This window comes from Coregonus lavaretus, assembly GCF_964263955.1.
Source record: "Coregonus lavaretus genome assembly, chromosome: 35".
Taxonomy (NCBI): domain Eukaryota; kingdom Metazoa; phylum Chordata; class Actinopteri; order Salmoniformes; family Salmonidae; genus Coregonus; species Coregonus lavaretus.
Window position 1 is genome coordinate 10994764 of NC_140022.1, and position 21195 is coordinate 11015958.

The 21195-nt window shown below is 45.8% G+C and overlaps 1 protein-coding gene across 1 annotated transcript in view; it reads right to left on the reverse strand.

Moving 5' to 3' along the window:
* Positions 1-19138, reverse strand: part of LOC311109665 (guanine nucleotide exchange factor DBS-like) — a gene marked incomplete at its 5' end in the record, with an annotated part of 46052 nt that extends 26914 nt beyond the window's left edge. Inside the window, 2 exons of the mRNA XM_084152621.1 lie at positions 549-632; positions 18961-19138. Coding sequence (XP_084008747.1) covers positions 549-632; positions 18961-19138 — 262 coding nt within the window. The remainder of the gene's footprint in view (positions 1-548; positions 633-18960) is intronic.
* Positions 19139-21195: the final 2057 nt, after the last annotated feature.

The window sequence follows — 21195 nt, forward strand, 5'->3', positions numbered from 1 at the left end:
GGGTCATCTTCATCAGACTTAGCTGTGTGGTCATATGACTCCTCAGAGGGTGGATAGCGGTCATGAACAAAAACACACACACATACGCACATCACCCCTGGCAACCACAGAGTTATTAAACACACTGACCGAGAGATGTAAAGACAAATATACTCTGTACACAGACTGTACACAACCAAAGAACAGGCTCCAGGCAAGACATGTAACAGCAACCAGAAAAGATAGACAGTTAGGAGCTGAAGCTTGTGAAATTCAGTTAGAGACACACACACACACACACACTCTCTCGCTCTCAATGGGTAGAGTGTTAAATTCAGTCACACACTCAGCAGCCAATCACAGCAGCACATAGTGCCACACACACTTGGCTCTTCCAACCGTTGCCGGGCCAGGTTGCCAAGTGGATCGCCGTGGCGATTAATTATTCACGATCTTCAAGGGCCTTGGCATAGCGTCTTGGGATTGGGTCACTTAGATGTTTGGGATTGTACCACTATTAGAGGCAAATATGAAGGAGGTAGCAATGGAGGGAAAATAATGAGACTGACCTGAGAGGAAGGCAAACTGTTTCCTGAGGTCAGGATCGATGTCTGCGGCGAACAGACGATCACTCTCCTGCTGCATGATGTCATCTGGAAGATAGGAGAGACAAAACAAATCAGTTACAGTTACATACAGTATTTACAATAATAGATGACAGTTACAGTAATATACTGTATTTACAATAATAGAGCATAGTATTAGTCACACTGTGCACCTGGGATGACATGACAGAGAGAGGAGCAGAGGACTCTGCAGAGGACCCACTGACCCACTTCTCAAGGAGATATCCCCCCAAATTCCCCTTTTCTCCAACTTTCAGTCCCATTCTCAGTGAGAAAGAGAGAGAGGGGAGAGCTGAGGGGAGGGGGAGAGATGGGAGAGCTGAGGGGAGGGGGAGAGATGGGAGAGCTGAGGGGAGGGGGAGAGAGGGGAGAGGCTGAGGGGGAAAGTGGGGAGAGGTTGAGGGTAGTGGGAGAGAGTGAGGGGAGGGGGAGAGGGCAGTAAACAACCTTTATTTCCTCCCCATGAACAGTGTGGATTATAATAATCTGTTTTGGACTCCAGAACCCTATGTGTCTGTGTGTGTGTGTGTGTGTGTGTGTGTGTGTGAGAGAGAGTGAGAGAGGGGGAGAGAGGGCGAAAAACTAGCGGAAAGAGGGGGTTGTTGGGTGGGTATGGTAGTGGTCTTGGGAGTTGGCAATGCCGTGTGTGTGAGTGTGTGTCATACTGTGCGTTGGCTGGCAGTAAGGGAGTGTATTGGTGAGATGTGAGAGTGGTTGCAGGGGATAGTGTATGGTGCTGTTGGCATCATGTGTTGACAGGGAGTAGTGTATGGTGCTGTTGGCATCATGTGTTGACAGAGGGTAGTGTATGGTGCTGTTGGCATGTATTGACAGGAGGTCCTGTATGGTGCTGTTGGCATCCTGTGTGTTAACAGGGGGTAGTGTATGGTGCTGTTGGCATCCTGTGTGTTGACAGGGGGTCGTGTATGGTGCTGTTGGCATCATGTGTTGAGGGATGGGATCAGAGTACTAAGCAAACACACAGTTCAATGTATTTCTCCAGTTTCAGTATTAGCTGTAACTGAAGACATTGGCCAACAGCTTCTGACATCAGTGGTATTTTCAGGGTCTTTATGCCAGCTAAGGGATTAAAGACGCACACTTTCCCACTACCCTCCCCCCTCCATCTTTTGTTGTGTCTGGGCCCTGCCTGGGAAACGAATCCCACTCATTGTCCCAGTAAAAGCAGCCGCTGTTTATCACACCAGGGCAGAGTGAACCACAATAGAACCACACATACATCCACATAGGCTGAAAGAGCATCCAACGTTCTCCAAGAGATATTGAGACATTGATGGTTGCATGCACACTTGCACAAACAGTAGAAAGATCATTGTTTCAACAACAGTAGCATCTCCAGGATAAAGAGCTTACAGTTTACCTAATAACTAATGACACGCCTCTTGCCAGCAAAGCGCTGTGTGTTTACTCTGTCAGTGGGTCATTAAACCATGCTTTTCATCTGTCTAGATATAGCCAACTTTTTTGTTGTTGCTGTTGCCTGTTTTGTATGTTATTTTGGCATTAATATGTGTCACATATCAGTGTGCAAACAATGTAAAACAAAATGGTATCATTGACTTAATAAAACCGCATACAAACATGGTCTCTTTTCTGCTTTCTTGAGTAAGGCAGCTCCAAAATGCCGGTGTTTCAGCCTAGATCATTGCTTTCTGAGGTGGTGGGGCAGCCAGCGGAAAATATGGAGCGTAGGGGTTGGTAATGTTCTCTAGTTGCACCGTGATTGGCTCGGTGTTCTGTCACTCATGGGGACACTACATTACCGCAAAATCTACAGGTAGAGCTAGAAAATTCAAGCCTCTTGGGTGCTGCCATAGAGTTACATTAGAAGTGCCCATCCAAGAAGGCTCAAGGTCATTGGCCACAGATAGCTTTGATTGGACTGATCATGTCAACATCATACTTTCAAAATCTTAGCTAGCAAGCTAGCAGTCATCATCATGAATCAAGTCGACAATCTACTTTTCAATCCTTGTCATATGAAGAGAAATTATGAAGAGAAAATACAGATAAAATGTATTGGTGCTCGTCGGTCATTGGACAAAACATTACACAACAAGTTGGAAATCGCAAAATCAACAATGAGTGGTTTGGAAGGAATCAGTGGGTAACTGCAAGCATTGCAAAGCAATCACTAGCCTGCTATTCAGTGGAGAGGGTGTGTGGTCCAAGTCTGGGTTTAAGGGTCTCTTTTCCAAGCTTAAAATGATAAACATTCAACACCATGGGCCATAAAAGGTTGAATACAATTGGCCATGCTGTCAATCCGAGTCCTGCCGCGTTCAAAACAACTGGGAACTCAGAAAAAAAACCGACTGGCAAAATACGCTCATACAACTCAGAATTCCAAGTCGGGATAGCAGGCCTCTTTATAGAGCTTCGACCTGAAGATCACTGACGTCATGATTCAACCTTGTTTTTTTTTCGAGTTCCCAGTTTTCTTGAAAGCACCATAAATCCAGAGAATGCCAGAATTTAATGACAAAGTTTGATGACAAAATTCGCCCACGAAGGACTGCCACACCACCTTCCTGTTCAAGTGAGCACAGCACAACAAGGTGAGTCCAAAAATGTATTGTATGCTGCTGCAGAAATGATGGAATATGCCAGGGAGATATGTATACTATAGCTAAGAAAGTAATACTAAGTGTATGTTGTGTAGTAAGCTGTTAGTAGCCCATGTGCCTCACCCTAATAATTTGGTCCCTTTCCCCCTCATTATTTAGCCTACTGTAGCCTATAGCCTGTTTTAGAGAAATGTAATCATCGAATATTGTAATAGCTTTCATTGTCTGATTATATGCCCCCTTTATTTATCCTACGGTTCTGACTTGGTGTGAAGGGAGAACACTGTAAGAACGGCCCATGTTCTGAATTGTGTCGCTGTACATTTCAAAAGTGCTGAACAAATAGTTATATTGACTACATCCGTCCTAGCTCGCTCATTCATCTCTTAATAAAAATTACGGATTGCCTCTTATCCGCTCGTCATCCCCTTTGTACATCTCAAATTGTTTGTACATGTCAATTGTCAGTAGAAACCACATTTGTTTAGGCAAGCCAGACATATCAGCTATAATTTTTTTCAAAAGGCAGTAAATGAGGATGAATGAAGTGTTTCGCTGCCAGACAAGGCTCTGCTGATAACCAGGTGTAGCAGTGGTAAGGATTCACTACATGGTGCTGAAAAGAAAGCTCCGCTGTCGGGACAGCTTTATGTAGGCCCTAACAGTTTGAGGGCACCGTTTGTCACCGTTATAGTGCAATTAATGTATTGTTTAGTGTTGTGTAGTGGCTTTGCTGGCATGCATTTTTTATTTTTTTTTGTTTGCCAAGATTTACATGCTAAAATCGCCACTGCCAATGTGAGCTTATAAAAATACTTTTTTACTCTTTTCTTAACTAATTTTGAATAAAAATTGTTTGCAATGATGCAAAAAAAATCTAACTAATGCTCATGTACCTGTGTGGGTTTTATACCATGCTCTCCAAAATCAACCCTCATCAGTATAAACCAGAAAACCCTGCGGTCACGTTTCAGGGGGGACCAACATCAGGTGTCAGGGAAAGTGACGTCAACCGGTCAGGCTTAGCTAGCTACGACCAGCTGGAGCCGGTAAGACTCGCATCCACACAGTGAGTGGGTCCATAAGGATCAAGGTTGAGAAACACTAATGCAGTCTATTCTAGAACCATAGACATGCATGTTCGCAGTCACTGTCAGTATTCAGTCTGATGTTGGTGTAATGCATCAGGACAGATGGACAGGCAGCCCTGGGCAGTAGGTTGCAGCTCAGTCTTACAGCCCTGGGCAGTAGGTAACAGCTCAGTCTTACAGCCCTGGGCAGTAGGTTGCAGCTCAGTCTTACAGCCCTGGGCAGTAGGTAACAGCTCTGTCTTACAGCCCTGGCAGTAGGTAACAGTTCAGTCTTACAGCCCTGGGCAGTAGGTAAGAGCTCAGTCTTACAGCCCTGGGCAGTAGGTAACAGCTCAGTCTTACAGCCCTGGGCAGTAGGTAAGAGCTCAGTCTTACAGCCCTGGGCAGTAGGTAACAGCTCAGTCTTACAGCCCTGGGCAGTAGGTAACAGCTCAGTCTTACAGCCCTGGGCAGTAGGTAACAGCTCAGTCTTACAGGAGTCTTACAGCCAGCTGCCACTACAGTCTTCTCTCAGACTCTTATCCTATAAACCCAGAGAGTTAGTTAGTTTAATAGCATGGTTAGGATAACACTCTGGCCCAAACCCAGACCCAGAAACTCACACACACACACAACCTAGAGAGAAGCTGCCTCTGAGCGAAGGGTGTGTGTGTGTTTCTGTTTCTCTAATAAATCTAACATAAGTTTATACAAACATGTCTTCTAAAAATAGACCTTACAGTACATCTCTCTCTGTGTTTTTCCCTCTTTCTTCCTGGTATTAGAGGGAAGGAACGGCTCTTTTCAGAGCATCTCTAACCCATTCAGTGCGATTGAGAACTAAGGGCCATACCCTACCATTCTCACTGACTGCATTGTATGTGGTGTGCAGAGACGTGTTCAGTCTCGTCACTGTGGTCTGTGAGAGCTCCAACTGAAATACAGGGAAAAGCCACCAAAAACAGGCCTGTGCCAGCCAGGGAACTCTTAAGCAACACAAAACCTCACAACACCCCCAACTTCCTCCCAACCAGGCCAACACAGAACCCAAGTTTTGAGGTTGATGGGGGCCAGGAATGCCACCCTTCCCCCCCCCCTCGACCTCTTTCCCCCCCTCGCCACTCATTCACAATCAGATCAGGGGCTTAATCAGTGAAGTTCAAGGTTTACAATGTTGCAGATAGAAATGTAAATAGAGCTGACCTGAAAACAGATCATTATTTCTGCTCTATGCAACACATTACTATCATGTAACGTTTTATATCTCATCATATTCCTTCCTGTCTTAAAACTATTGTATAACCTCACAGATTACAGCTCAGATCTGGATGGATGACAGCTCACAGAGAACAGGGGAGAAATGGGGAAAAGGAGGAGGGCGAGAAAAGGGGAAAAAGGAGGAGGGAGAGAGATACTCCATTGAAAGGAGGAGGGAGAGAGATACTCCATTGAAAGGAGGAGGGCGAGAGATACTCCATTGAAAGGAGGAGGGAGAGAGATACTCCATTGAAAGAAGGAGGGAGAGAGATACTCCATTGAAAGGAGGAGGGAGAGAGATACTCCATTGAAAGGAGGAGGGAGAGAGATACTCCATTGAAAGGAGGAGGGAGAGAGATACTCCATTGAAAGGAGGAGGGAGAGACATACTCCATTGAAAGGAGGAGGGAGAGAGATACTCCATTGAAAGGAGGAGGGAGAGAGATACTCCATTGAAAAGAGGAGGGAGAGACATACTCCATTGAAAGGAGGAGGGAGACACATCCTCCATTGAAAGGAAGAGGGAGAGAGATACTCCATTGAAAGGAGGCCAGGGTTCTATTACTAATGCCTACATTGTTAATGTGGAGACATGGCTCTGGTTGAGCTGTGGGGGCTGGGAAGACAACTACACAGCTCTTTCCAGTAATGTAGGAGATTCCACGAGAGACTCAGAAAACGAAATCCATTCTACAGAGGCCCCTCTCTTCATGTTCCTTCTATGCGTTTCATCGAACGCCATCAAAGCTAAAAAAGATCTGACCAACAGTTTGTTGAATAGTTTACCATGCATTTTCACTGCAGTCATGACATTCCTTTCACATGATTGTGTGACAACACTGACACAAAGTTCACCCCCATTTTCACCCATGCACCAACATGGTAGTTACCATGCCTCTGTGCAGTAGACAGCGTGCTACTCCCTCTCCAATCCCATAAAATAACACAGCCGCTCTCTCTTTGTTCGGTCATCATGTTCCCACAAGCAGCAGGCGGTTAAACACATGTTAGCAGCCTGGAAAGACATCCTTGCCTTTGTCCTTGCCTTTACACGTCTGGTCTGAAGGACAAAGTCACGATCACAGGTGGTACAGTCTTTGATGTCGCCCTTGAAAAATACAGTATAATCACCCAGTCTGATATTAACCCCGAACCCCTCCATTCCACTCCCTTCCCCTCCCCTTTATTTAACCCCTATGGCTAACCCCTTTGTTCGCTGATCCATGCATTAACTTCATGTGTTGGTGTGGTATGTGGTGTATGGGCAGGGTGGGCAGGGCAGTCTTGGTATGTGGACTGGAAGGCAACAGATTGTATTTGGGTTGTGGAAGTGTGTGTGTGTGTGTGGCGTGGAGCGCCATGCTGTGTAGGTATAGTTGATGATGGAGCAGCTGTGTGTGTGGTGGTGTGGCAGGGAGATGGGCAGCTGTGTGTGTGGTGGTGTGGCAGGGAGATGGGCAGCTGTGTGTGTGGTGGTGTGGCAGGGAGATGGGCAGCTGTGTGTGAGTAAGAGGACAAGTAAGGGATGAACAGCCATTCCACAGCTGTGTGTGTGTGTGTATTAGTGTGTGTGTGTATTAGTGTGTGTGTGTATCATTGTATGTGGGGGGAACCCAGTTCTATTATGGTATTACAGTCAGGGTTTACCATATCACCATCTGCCATGGGGATAATAACACACACACACACACACACGATAACTGGGTCAAACGGCCACCGTTGCCCTGTTGCCATGCGTGCCCACTGTGTGTGTGTGTGTGTGTGTTCTGACCATCCCCATCCCATAAATCTCTGGATAGGAGTAAATCTGTAATGGTTAGAATATTTCTACATGATCAGCTGCAATATGTGGCTACTGTTCAGTCTTTGTCAAATCCTTTTTGCCATGGAGCGTCAGGTGTCATCATGGTGGCTAGTGTACTGCCCTGTAAGCTACACTATATACACAAAGGTATGTGGACATCCTTTCAAATTTGTGGATTCGGCTATTTCAGCCACACCCGTTGCTGACAGGTTTTGCAACATCCATAGAAAAACATTGGCAGCATGATGGCCTCACTGAAGAGATCAGTGAATTTCAACGTGGCACCGTCATAGGATTCCACCTTTCGAACAAGTCAGTTTGTCAAATTTCTGTCCTGCTAGAGCTGCCCCGGTCAACTGTAAGTGCTGTTATTGTGAAGTGGAAACGTCTAGGAGCAACAACGGCTCAGCCGCGAAGTGGTAGGCCACACAAGCTCATAGAATGGGACTGCTGAAGCGCGTAGCGCGTACACATCGTCTGTCCTCAGTTGCAACACTCACTACTGAGTTCCAAACTGCCTCTGGAAGCAACGTAAGCACAAGAACTGTTCATCGGGAGCAACATGAAATGGGTTTCCATGGCCGAGCAGCCGCACACAAGCCTAAGATCACCATGCGCAACGCCAAGCGTCGGGACCAACTCAATATTAATGCCCATGATTTTGGAATGAGATGTTCGACGAGCAGGTGTCCATATATTTTTGGTCATGTAGTGTACATCTGTGTCTGTGGCCTATCCCTGAGAGACTGGAGGAAATGTGGCACAATGTCTTTCTGCTTGACCAGCGGACCACTCTCTGTTACTGAATGGAAGTAAGAGTCAGACAACACACCACTGTTCATCACCCTCCAATCTCTCATGCTACTACCACAAACACACACATACCAGATATTCCAAGGAAACAGAACAATCTCTTCTATGAAGCCTCTAGTCAAACTTTCCCTTGGTTTGACAAAGGAGAGATAAATACCAAAGAAAAGACTCCAAGGATGTGTTTTCACTTGTACTGTAAAATCTCTCTTGGAGCTTAATAGTTCAGCAGATGGAAGTGGGTTCACTGTCTTAATCGATGTCAACTCACGTGTTTAAGACAACATGTTAACTCATGACTTGAGCCAGGCAGAATCTACTGAGAAAAACAACTTCCTTAAGCCCCCAGAAAGGATTTGAAATACTTTTGGAATCAATTCAAACCAAAGCAAAATACAACAACAAAACAAACTGCTACAGTTTTCTCAATTGAATGGACAGTCAATGAAGTGAAAGTGTTGCCATGACAACGTGGCACAGATTCCTGCTGGCTCTGCCCATGTTATGACCGAGCCATCCAGATTGGCAGATTGGTAGAGAGCAAAGACTCTTCCGTAGCCCTTAATCTGTGACGTGGCAGCGAGGGTGACACCTGAGGTGCCAACTGCGAGGGCTGAGTGTTGAGAGGATCGGGTGAGTTTAAACCCACTTTATGCCAAAGCCTGTCCATCTGGCAGTGGAGAAACTGAGACAAGAGACTCGCCCTGTGCAACGGCCTGGGTGTGCACAGGCATGCAAATGTAAACGACCACTTTGTAAAATATAGGGGGAGGCGGGGTGTTTTCATTCAAATTCTCTTGTTGACCATTTACTAGAATCTAGTCCCGATTGCTTGGCACAGGGCAAACAAACACAGTCATTGGGAGTTGAAGATTGTTAGTAACCAGTTACCAATTAAATGCAGGTACAGTATTTCCATTTATGCAAATATAGTATTTTTGCAAGTGGGAGGGACAGATTAAGATGTTCCACACTGAAACAGCACAAAACAACAAAGCTAAAATATCAGAAATTGAAATATAAAAGTGTGAAAATATTTGCATTAAACTGAAGTAGAACTTTATCACCTCTCTGACAATACCGCTCAGTCACACACAGTTGCACACGCACCATCTTCTGTCACATGCACTGTCAGTCACAAACACTGCCCCCTGCCACACAAACACAGTTCCCACCTCACTGTCAGTCACAAACACTGCCCCCTGCCACACAAACACAGTTCCCACCTCACTGTCAGTCACAAACACTGCCCCCTGCCACACAAACACAGTTCCCACCTCACTGTCAGTCACAAACACTGCCCCCTGCCACACAAACACAGTTCCCACCTCACTGTCAGTCACAAACACTGCCCCCTGCCACACAAACACAGTTCCCACCTCACTGTCAGTCACAAACACTGCCCCCTGCCACACAAACACAGTTCCCACCTCACTGTGTACAAAAGCACAACAAACACCTTACCTGTTATCAAGTTGAGTTGCAGCCACATCCTGGTGATGTCATGGCAGAGCAGGGACACTCGGTTGAGGGCCATCCTGTCCCCCTCTCCTCTCCCCCTGGGAGAACACACACACTCCCAAACACACACTCTCAGAATAAGCCGTAGTGTGAGCGACAGCCATCCATTCCTCCACAGCCTGAGTGCTGAGACTTCAGCCGTACACTGAACGCTCCGTCGCTGGGCAGCACACACACACACACTCACCACACCCCCATCCCTCCCCCGCTGTCTCCATATACACACTCAGCCAGACTGGGCTCAGTTTCAGGTTACACCTCCCACTGATCCCTCTCTCCCAGGTACTGAAAGAGCGTAAACAAACGACTCAGAGAGAGAGAGAGAAAAATATACAGACACACACAGAGAGAGAGAGAGAGAGAGAGAGAAAGACAGAGAGAGAGAGAGAGAGAGACAGAGAGAGAGAGAGAGAGACAGAGAGAGACAGAGAGAGAGAGAGAGAGAGACAGAGAGAAATAGACAGAGAGAAATAGACAGAGAGAGAGAAAGAAATAGACAGAGAGAGAGTGAGAGAGAAATAGACAGAGAGAGAGAGAGAGAGAAGCCAGATGTAATTCCCTCAGATAAGCCTATACATGTGCGCCTCACACATCTCTAATCGGTGTGTAAACTGGTCTGGGATCAGATCAAGGGGAGATAAAGAGGAGTGACAGACAGAATGTGGTTGGTACCAAAGCCATCGTCCCTCACACAGCCCCCTGGGGGACCCCTCTCTGTCTGATACCCCTCAGCCAATCAGGCGCCAGGGCCTGAGTGATGATATCACAGAGCAGCTGCCTGTATGGGACCGCCTCCAGCTCAATGCCACCTATGCCATTTACTGGCCTTTTATGCAGCCAGAGATCTGGAGAGTCATGAAGTTGCCCCCACTGATCTAGGGTCAGTTTTGTGTTAAGCTGATCCTAGATCTGTCACACACACACCGCACGTTTGTTTTACTATCCTTGTGGGGACCAAACAATTGATTCCCATTCAAAATCCTATTTTCCCTAACCCTAAACCCCAAACGGGTCGTTTTATCTCTGAGAAATTAAGCTAATTTGATTGCACCTAAATTGGCCATTTTAATTTATAGGATTCATATAATAATCAATAATTATAGTATCTAACATCCGATTTGGACCACACTTTTTTCTAACAATGAGTAAGACATGAGGAATCCAAAGAAGGGGTCAAAAGTCATCCACGGACACCCCCACACCAATCCCACCTCAACAACTAGTATATACAGTGAGGGAAAAAAGTATTTGATCCCCTGCTGATTTTGTACGTTTGCTCACTGACAAAGACATGATCAGTCTATAATTTTAATGGTGGGTTTATTTGAACAGTGAGAGACAGAATAACAACAACAAAATCCAGAAAAACGCATGTCAGAAATGTTATAAATTGCTTTGCAGTTCTGTGTCTGAGAAGTAGTCCGGAGCTGCAGATTGGAGTAGTGTTTCTCTAATCTCCTCAGGCAGTAATACGAGACTAGCTGAGACGCCGTTACACTCAGTGTGGGAAATCCCCTTAACACACTACACAGATCCCATCGCACATGGTCATTTATCAACCCATGGAGGTCTGGATTTGGAGTCACCCTCAAAATGAAAGTGGAAAACCACACTACAGGCTGATCCAACTTTGATGTAATGTCCTTAAAACAAGTCAAAATGAGGCTCAGCAGTGTGTGTGGCCTCCACGTGCCTGTATGACCTCCCTACAACGCCTGGGCATGCTCCTGATGAGGTGGCGGATGGTCTCCTGAGGGATCTCCTCCCAGACCTGGACTAAAGCATCCGCCAACTCCTGGACAGTCTGTGGTGCAACGTGGCGTTGGTGGATAGAGCGAGACATGTCCCAGATGTGCTCAATTGGATTCAGGTCTGGGGAACGGGCGGGCAGTCCATAGCATCAATGCCTTCCTCTTGCAGGAACTGCTGACACACTCCAGCCACATGAGGTCTAGCATTGTCTTGCATTAGGAGGAACCCAGGGCCAACCGCACCAGCATATGGTCTCACAAGGGGTCTGAGGATCTCATCTCGGTACCTAATGGCAGTCAGGCTACCTCTGGCGAGCACATGGAGGGCTGTGCGGCCCCCCAAAGAAATGCCACCCCACACCATGACTGACCCACCGCCAAACCGGTCATGCTGGAGGATGTTGCAGGCAGCAGAACGTTCTCCACGGCGTCTCCAGACTCTGTCACGTCTGTCACGTGCTCAGTGTGAACCTGCTTTCATCTGTGAAGAGCACAGGGCGCCAGTGGCGAATTTGCCAATCTTGGTGTTCTCTGGCAAATGCCAAACGTCCTGCACGGTGTTGGGCTGTAAGCACAACCCCCACCTGTGGACGTCGGGCCCTCATACCACCCTCATGGAGTCTGTTTCTGACCGTTTGAGCAGACACATGCACATTTGTGGCCTGCTGGAGGTCATTTTGCAGGGCTCTGGCAGTGCTCCTCCTGCTCCTCCTTGCACAAAGGCGGAGGTAGCAGTCCTGCTGCTGGGTTGTTGCCCTCCTACGGCCTCCTCCACGTCTCCTGATGTACTGGCCTGTCTCCTGGTAGCGCCTCCATGCTCTGGACACTACGCTGACAGACACAGCAAACCTTCTTGCCACAGCTCGCATTGATGTGCCATCCTGGATGAGCTGCACTACCTGAGCCAATTGTGTGGGTTGTAGACTCCGTCTCATGCTACCACTAGAGTGAAAGCACCGCCAGCATTCAAAAGTGACCAAAACATCAGCCAGGAAGCATAGGAACGGAGAAGTGGTCTGTGGTCACCACCTGCGAAACCAGTCCTTTATTGTGGGTGTCTTGCTAATTGCCTATAATTTCCACCTGTTGTCTACTCCATTTGCACAACAGCATGTGAAATGTATTGTCAATCAGTGTTGCTTCCTAAGTGGACAGTTTGATTTCACAGAAGTGTGATTGACTTGGAGTTACATTGTGTTGTTTACGTGTTCCCTTTATTTTTTTGAGCAGTGTATTATAATAACTTGACAATAAACATGACAATAACATAGGTAATGCTATCCGAGTAATTGTTACGCATAAATATGCGTACAATATGCATCACTTAAATTACTTTTGAAAGACATCAATTCAGGCCCTAATTAGTCAAACACATCTGATGTCAGTCAACAGGGATAGGCTCTGGAGTAAACAAGCTTGCATCCCAAATGGCTCCCTACTCCCTATATAGTGCTCTGGTGAAACGTAGTGCACTATAAAGTGAATAGGGTGCCATTTGGGATGCATACCAAGTGTGTCTGATCCAAATCCTTTTACATTGTCTCTCTGCAGGTGTAGTGATGAAAATAGACTGTCGTTACTGTATTTGTCCCCATTATGAGAAGACAGTCCCAGGAACCAGGAAGCATATGGATATTTAGCCTGTCAGCTGTTCTACTGTATTATGGGATGGCTGACAACCTTCCTGTCATATGGTCCCACTGTAGGGCTGCGTCTCAATAGTCTAAAGTGGCTTCCCCTCCTCGTCTCATCTCATCTCCTATATCTATACTGACCTGAACTGATGTGGTCCTCTGTAGCTCAATTGGTAGAGCATGGCGCTTGTAACGCCAGGGTAGTGGGTTCGATCCCCGGGACCACCCATACGTAAAAATGTATGCGCACATGACTGTAAGTCGCTTTGGATAAAAGCGTCTGCTAAATGGCATATTATTATTATTATAACTGATATGAAATCAGGAGCTAGGAAGTAGACAGGGACAGTGTGTGTGATCTGGGTGACACTGAACGCTGACTCTAGGAAAGGAAATGGCCAGTTTCCTGTGGCTGCTGGATTGCTTTGAGACACGAGGCATCTACTCACGGGGCATGGTGCACAACAGACGTCTCAGCATTTAATTTCCAAGAAACCGATTGTGACTCATGCCTGGCCTGCTATGTTGGCTATGAGCCCAAGTAAGGGGTGTCAAACTCATTCCATGGAGGGCCTAGTGTCCAGGTGATCAATAATTCATCAATCAAGTACAAGGGAGGAGTGAAAACCCCCCAGACACCTGGCCCTCAGTGGAATGAGTTTGACACCTGTGGCCTAAGTACTAGGCTCAGTTGTCAACAAGTTCCACCCAGAATAAAGCTAGTATGTTTGACCCTGGGATTACTTAAAACAGGTAGATTTCTCTCACCCACAGCACCAACTTCTGTATCACACATCATGTACACACAAACACACACTTCACAGTTGTCTCAGAGACCGGGGGGACCCCACCCATAACACTAACATATGTAATGTTATTAGTACCTGACTCCGGCTGCTATTAGTCATGTAATTAGTCCCATCAGTCAACAACAAGACAATCTATCATCTATTATTCAAATGTACACAAACTATTCAGAAGGAAACTGCATCACACAGGTACAAGTGTTGCACGTAATGCAAACAAACAGAGCATCTGCATCGCAGTGCTAGCTGTGCCACTAGAGATCCTGGTTCGAATCCAGGCTCTGTCGTAGCCGGCCGCGACCGGGAGACCCATGGGGCGGCGCACAATTGGCCCAGCGTCGTCCAGTGTAGGGGAGGGAATGGCCGGCAGGGATGTAGCTCAGTTGGTAGAGCATGGCGTTTGCAACGCCAGGGTTGTGGGTTCGATTCCCACGGGGAGCCAGTATGAAAAAAAGTAATAATAATAATGTATGCACTCACTAACTGTAAGTCGCTCTGGATAAGAGCGTCTGCTAAATGACTAAAATGTAAATGTAAATGTACATTGTAAACATTGACAGAAGCATCTAGAACAGGGTGTCAAAGTCATTCCATGAAGGGCTTGGCGTCTGAGGGTTTTTGGTTTTTCCTTTCAATTAAGACCTAGACAACCAGGTGAGGGAGTTCTTTACTAATTAGTGACCTTAATTCATCAATCAAGTACAAGGGAGGAGAGACAACCTGCAGACACTCAGCCTTCCATGGAATGAGTTTGACACGTGATCTAGGCGGTTGATATCAGCTTTTAATTTATAATGTGACTGATGGAATTAGATTAGTGCTGACCTTTGGCAGGCCTGTTCAGTTGAAGGAAGTAATTGTTGTGGTTGATAAACTGCTCTGATTGACTGTTTGTTTGCATTACGTGCAACACTTATACCTGTGTGATGCAGTTTCCTTCTGAATAGTTTGCGTACATTTGAATAATAGATGATAGATTGTCTTGTTGTTGACTGATGGGACTAATTACATAACTTTCCCGTCTCTTTATTCAAACACCATTTGTTCCCTCCTCCCATAAACGTACCAGGAAAAGAAAGACTGAGGTGTGACTTAAGGCCTGTGGAATCTGTGTTGGTGTAAGATAACATCCAGCTGATGCAGACATGATCTCAGGGGGATTTCTAGAGCAGGAACATTTAGGGCTCATAAGACAATAGACCATCTACTGATTCAATAAAGGATTAGAGTTGTCTCTAGTTTAGTTGTCAAACCATCGGACAGGAAAATACCTCAAAACTAAAATGTTGCTTTTGAGATCATTTATAGTACAAGAGAACAACAACCAATCTTTCATATTTCCTTTCTCTGACACTGTATGCGTATTTGTTTACCAAAGGGAGTGGCTGGTCTCTCTCCGTCTCTGTCTTTCTCAACGTCTCTATATCCTGCTATCCTTCTCCGTCACTCTCTGCGCATCAGTTCAGAATGCCAGACAGTCATTAAGGCCAATTTGCTTGTTCCTGCCCATTCCCAGTCACGTCCGCCTCACCAGCAACCTGGGTGGTGCTGCCAGGGCAGGCAGGCTTGTGTGTGTGTGTGTGTGTGTGTTTTCTCATTAAGCCATTTACTCGAAACCTGGGCGTCGTAACACATATTTGGCAGAGGTGCAGCACCGGAAATTAGGTTAATGATTAAACAATCATACTTCAACATTTATCATTTATAAAACACTATCAATAGCCTGACACACCTGGGATTACCAGCTGTGAGAATTAGTATACGACCACAATGAAAGACAGACAACCTGGGAAAGGAGGGATGGAAGAACAGATGGAAGACGGAAGACAAGATGGAAGGGGAAAAACAAGGGAGGGAACAACAAACAGAAAGAACAGGATAGAGGTAGAGAGCAAAGCCAAAACAATCAGACAAGCCTTCATGGTGGTCAATGATCAATCTGAACGTTTCACAGACAATTCAATAAACCAATTGCGTACATATAAGCCCTGCTCAATCATAAAGAAACAGAGATAGCGTCCAATCAGGCACAGACAAAAAAAACACCATTATCCATGCCACTTCTTAGCAAGACAAACACTGAAATCTTACCCAAGTCTAACAGAGAAAGCCTCATCATCATTATCTGTTACTGTAGCCGAGTCAAAAACATATAGACTCTTTCACAAGCACAAGGCACACAACAGTCTACACTGGACTTGAGTAACACGAGTTGGATAAAGGATAGGACAGGAAGGGGCTGTGCGTCAGTGTCTGGGCCGTTCGGTATCTAGAGATGCTGACGATGCAGAGAGCTACAGAGGGGTCACAGTGAGGTTCAGAGGTCAGGGAAAGGTCACAGATGGGATGAGGAAACTGAAATCTACACTGACAGATAGAGAGGATGTTCTATGGGATGAATAGGAAACTGAAATAAGTCAAGAATGACTAGGAATCATTGAGGTGTAACAGACCGAAAGTGGCGGAAAATGTATAGGGACTGTTTTCTGGACACAGACAAATACTGGTTCTGAGGATTCCATTGAGAGTGATTTCTAATCCAGGCCTTAATCTGTGTCTGGGAAACCAGCCCATAGTGTGTTGTTAGGGCTGAATCCTACCATTAGATCCACACTTGAAACTCTGACTTTTAAGTAAATCATGAATGGATGTCAGTGGAGGCTCCTCAGAGGAGAAAGGGGAGGACCATCATCCTCAGTGAATTTCATAAAAATAAAAAGTGAAACATAAAAAAAAAGCTATCATTTTTAAATAAAACTAAAAACTAAATATATCCACGTCACCAAATAATTGATTAAAACACTTTTGCAATGAAGCTTTACAGTAGCCTCAACAGCACTCTGTAGGGCAGTCCCATGGTGTAGCCGGAGGACAGCTAGTTTCCGTCCTCCTCTGGGTACATTGACTTCAATACAAAACCTAGGAGGCTCATGGTTTTCACCCCTTCCACAGACTTCCACAGTAATTATGACAACTTCCAGAGAACATCCTCCAACCTGTCAGAGCTCTTGCAGCATGAACTGACATTTTGTCCACCCAAGGTTCAGAGAATGAATCTAGTACTGAAAGCATAAGCTACAGCTAGCTAGCACTGCAGTGTATAAAATGTGGTGAGTAGTTGACTTAAAGAGAGAGAAAGACAATAGTTGAACAGTTTTGAACAAATACATTTCTTCAAAAATGAAGGAGAAGCAAGAGAGTGAGGGGGAGAGAGAGCTAGCTATATTTTTTTCACTTTCACTTACTTAGCTAGCTAGTTTAGCCTATTCGAACACCTGGCTCAAACAGAGAAGGCTTCTATGTTAGCTAGTTGGCTATGGATATCCAACACTGGAACTCTTCCAAGTTAAGGTAAGCTTTTGGTTTTATTAATTTATTGCCACCAGGGTCCACTGGTGTAACTGCTAAAGTGCTTGCTGACTGTACACTGTACTGCATGATTGTAGCGGGTTTACTAATTAATTAGTTATATTAGCTATGTTGACTATAACGTTAGATAATATAGTGACAACTATGTTGGCTGTGTGTAGCTGTTATGATATGAAGCTTTGGCTTGGAAAGTGTTTTTTGCCTGGTCATAGACAGCTGATGTGTTGTGCACTAAGGTCCACAAGCGAAGGGAAAAGGTGAGAGAGGAGGACAGCGCGTAGATGCGAGAAGAAATTACAACGAGCGAAGTTGCATGCTGTTTGTATGTGGCTGCTATGAAAGTGAACTGTGTTTGGGTGTGATTAAGTGTGTATTCATTCCGCCGATTCTGTTGAAAAACGTTTCTCAAAACGGAAGCAAACGGAATGAAATTGGGATAAACATACCCAAATTTTATCAATAGAAACTCTTGTTTGCAACTGTTGGACTAATGATTATGCCCTAGATCAGCTAGATGCAGGCAAAAGCGTGCAAGGCAGTATTTAATGTGTCACGGTCTGTCACCTTGATTACAAAAAATTCATTCATTCATAGGCTAGGTTGTAGCAACCTCATGATGGGTATAGGGAAATTCGAGTATCATGTAGTAGCCTAAACCTATTGATGTTACATTGACCTGGGTGAATGGAATATGAATGACAGTCATCCAATATGCTGTAATAGAAATAAGGCCATACTCATTTTAAAAAATGAATTGCCCTCCCTCATCTTAAATGGCACCGACCACCACTGATTGATGTCAATGGGAAATAAATGCAGAAATGTGAGTGGCATACAAAGATTGTGAAATTAAATGGAAATATTGGCACCGTTTAAAGCCATCTAATAACATGGTGCCAATCTTTCCTATTGGTTTAGGACGGGGGCCTGCAGAATTCTCTCTGTAGCGAGTTCTACCCAGTAGACGGTGTGTGGAAAACAGACTCTGAAGCGCAACTTCAGACGACTTCAGGAGGTATAAGGACATCTGACAAGCTTTTGGTTCTGGGGTGAACTATGCCTTTAAATAGCTTCCATTCCCTGAAGTGCACATCAATGAGGCTAAAATTAAGTCTTAAGCTGAAAAAATATAACAGACTTTGTAGTCCAAGGCAGGGTGAATATTTTATGTCAAAATATTCAGGCAAATATGCACTCTAAATGTAGCTCAGCTGGGGCTTGGATTAACACTGACTACCATTATACTTTCCTACGCATATTCAGCAACACCCTGAGCAAATAAGGATATAACCATTTAACAATTACCACGGAACACAATAGGGATCCATTCTCTCACACAGCTTGCCTTGTGCAATAAGACTGACCGCAGTGAAAAGGAGATGAACGTTTAAAACACACATAAATCCTAGCACATAAAACGTACCGATCAGACTCATGCAGTAATGCATTAATTCAGAGTTGACCAAAAGGCTGATGTTTAAGTCAGTGTTTATTAGTTCCATGATGAGACACTCCACTAAGCATAATAAGGTTATGTACTGCATGTTATTACACTGGTGGGTGGCTGATTAGACCCTTTAACACTGTAAACATACAACCCTGGGTAATACACATCCAGTACAGTCCACAGGAGGTGCACTGTGAACACACATTTAGCCTCACTCAAACACACTGTCACCACTGCCTCGAAGCAGTGAGAGTAAGAGTTAGCTACGCATGACACACACATGTACACACACACTCACTATGCAGCCGCTGACAGCTCTGTGAGAACCGGTAGAAGCTCTTCACTTCCTCCAGAGAGATGTGGACATATCCTCCTCCTCCGTGTCCGCTGGACTGCAAACGCACCTCCATCTCATCCCTCTCTCCCATCTTCTCATCTTTTTCTTTCATATTCTCATCACTCACTCCCATCCTCATCACCACCTGTCACAGCGATATGAACCAGTGCAGCTCTGTCATCCCTCTCTTCAACCTCTATATTATCTCTCTCTCTCCCTCGCCTTCCAAACAGCTGCAGTACAAATGAGTAGCGCTCTAAACTAACTCTGAGTTTTTTTTACCTTTGAGAACTACGCCTCCCCCACACACACACACCACACCACACACACACAGTTTCACTTCTGCCATTGAGCTGGATTTACCTGACTGCCTTCCTCAGCTACAGTACAACAAAAACAGATCTCGCCACCATAACCACACAAGACTCCTGTGACGTTCCAGTCACATTGTAGCCATTTCTCTTACTCAGTTACTCACAATAAAGAGTATTCTGACAGGGAGGCTGAAACAAAACACAATACCAGCACCTACAGGAAACCAACCCACACCTGCGCTTTTACAAGAGCCCCTGTCCCAACCAACAGAGCCACCTGAATCATAGAACACAAACACAATGAATCAGTCTTCTAACGTGATGTTAACACTTGAACATTACTAACCTTGTAAATGAGAACTTGTTCTCAACTGGCTTACCTGGTTAAATAAAGGTGAAAAAAAAAAAAAAAAAAAACCTGAAACAAACCAAAAGGGAATATTCCACTGCCACTCACCGAACCACTTACCTTGGCCACTGACCTGAGTGCTCCTACAGCTCTGTCTCAGACCAGCAGCAGAACCACTGACCTCGGCCATTGACCTGAGTGCTCCTAAGGCTCTGTCTCTTCTCTGGCTTAGACCAGCAGCAGAACCACTGACCTCGGCCATTGACCTGAGTGCTCCTAAGGCTCTGTCTCTTCTCTGGCTTAGACCAGCAGCAGAACCACTGACCTCAGCCATTGACCTGAGTGCTCCTAAGGCTCTGTCTCTTCTCTGGCTTAGACCAGCAGCAGAACCACTGACCTCGGCCATTGACCTGAGTGCTCCTAAGGCTCTGTCTCTTCTCTGGCTTAGACCAGCAGCAGAAGCGGCTAGCTGCCATCCTGACCCAATCACACACAACAGAGACTATCTACTGTACAAAACTTGTGAATGGAGTTTAGTAGTTGTAACTACAACCCTATAGGAAATACTCTCAGCATGTTGACCTCTACAACTGTTTCAACTCTTCACAGGGTGGTTCCAGAGAGGTTATCCATTAGCTAGACATCAGGGTCAAGTGAGGCAATGAACTCTCGAGGGCAAGTACTGCACTTTATTAAATCACCCAAGTAGTTGCTGGGAGATTCCTGTAGTGGCCATGTCAAACTGATGGTAACTTTCTGTAAACACAGACCGACAACAGTGTTGCACACACGCACAGTCCGCAAAAGAACACCCCACAGAAGCACCCCCAGGGGTGGTCCGATTCACCCCACACACTCTCTCTTTCACGCACACTCCTTACCTGAGTCCCGGCGGTCCCAGTAGGTGCTCTTGCGTCTGTAGCTATACCTGCGGTTGTCTGTAGCTCCGTGGGCCAGGGCGATTACAGACAGGCTGTGTAGGACCTGACCCAGTCTGGACAACATATGTGATGAAGCCTCCTGCAGCCGTCCCTCACGCACAAACTCCGCCAGAGACATGAAAGAGTGTGTGTGTGTGTGCAGCTTTGTGGGTGACCGTTCCGGTGTCCCCAAGTCGAGCCAGGTCGCACTAAGCTAAGCTCAGTGTGTGTGTGTGTGTATTCCGGTTTCTCCAAATCAAGCCTAAATGAGTCAAACCAAGCCGCACTGCGCAAACCAGTGCCTCTCACTCCTCTACTCCTCAGCCAGTCTGTCTGTGACTGTGTGTGTGTGACTGGGGAACACATCTAAGTGGTGGTGGTACGTCCGGTTGACAGCGGAGAGGAAGAGAGGGGTGGGACCAGGGATGGGGGATGGAGGAAGCACAGCGCTGGCTGCTGTTTAAGACCACAAACCCCTTCTGCTGCGCTAATTATACCAACAGCGAGCCAAGTGTAATCTGTGCATGCTCAGGGACCGCGCACACACACACACACACACAGACACACAGACAGTTTACGATGTGAGCACACTGTGAACAATGACATTGTCCAC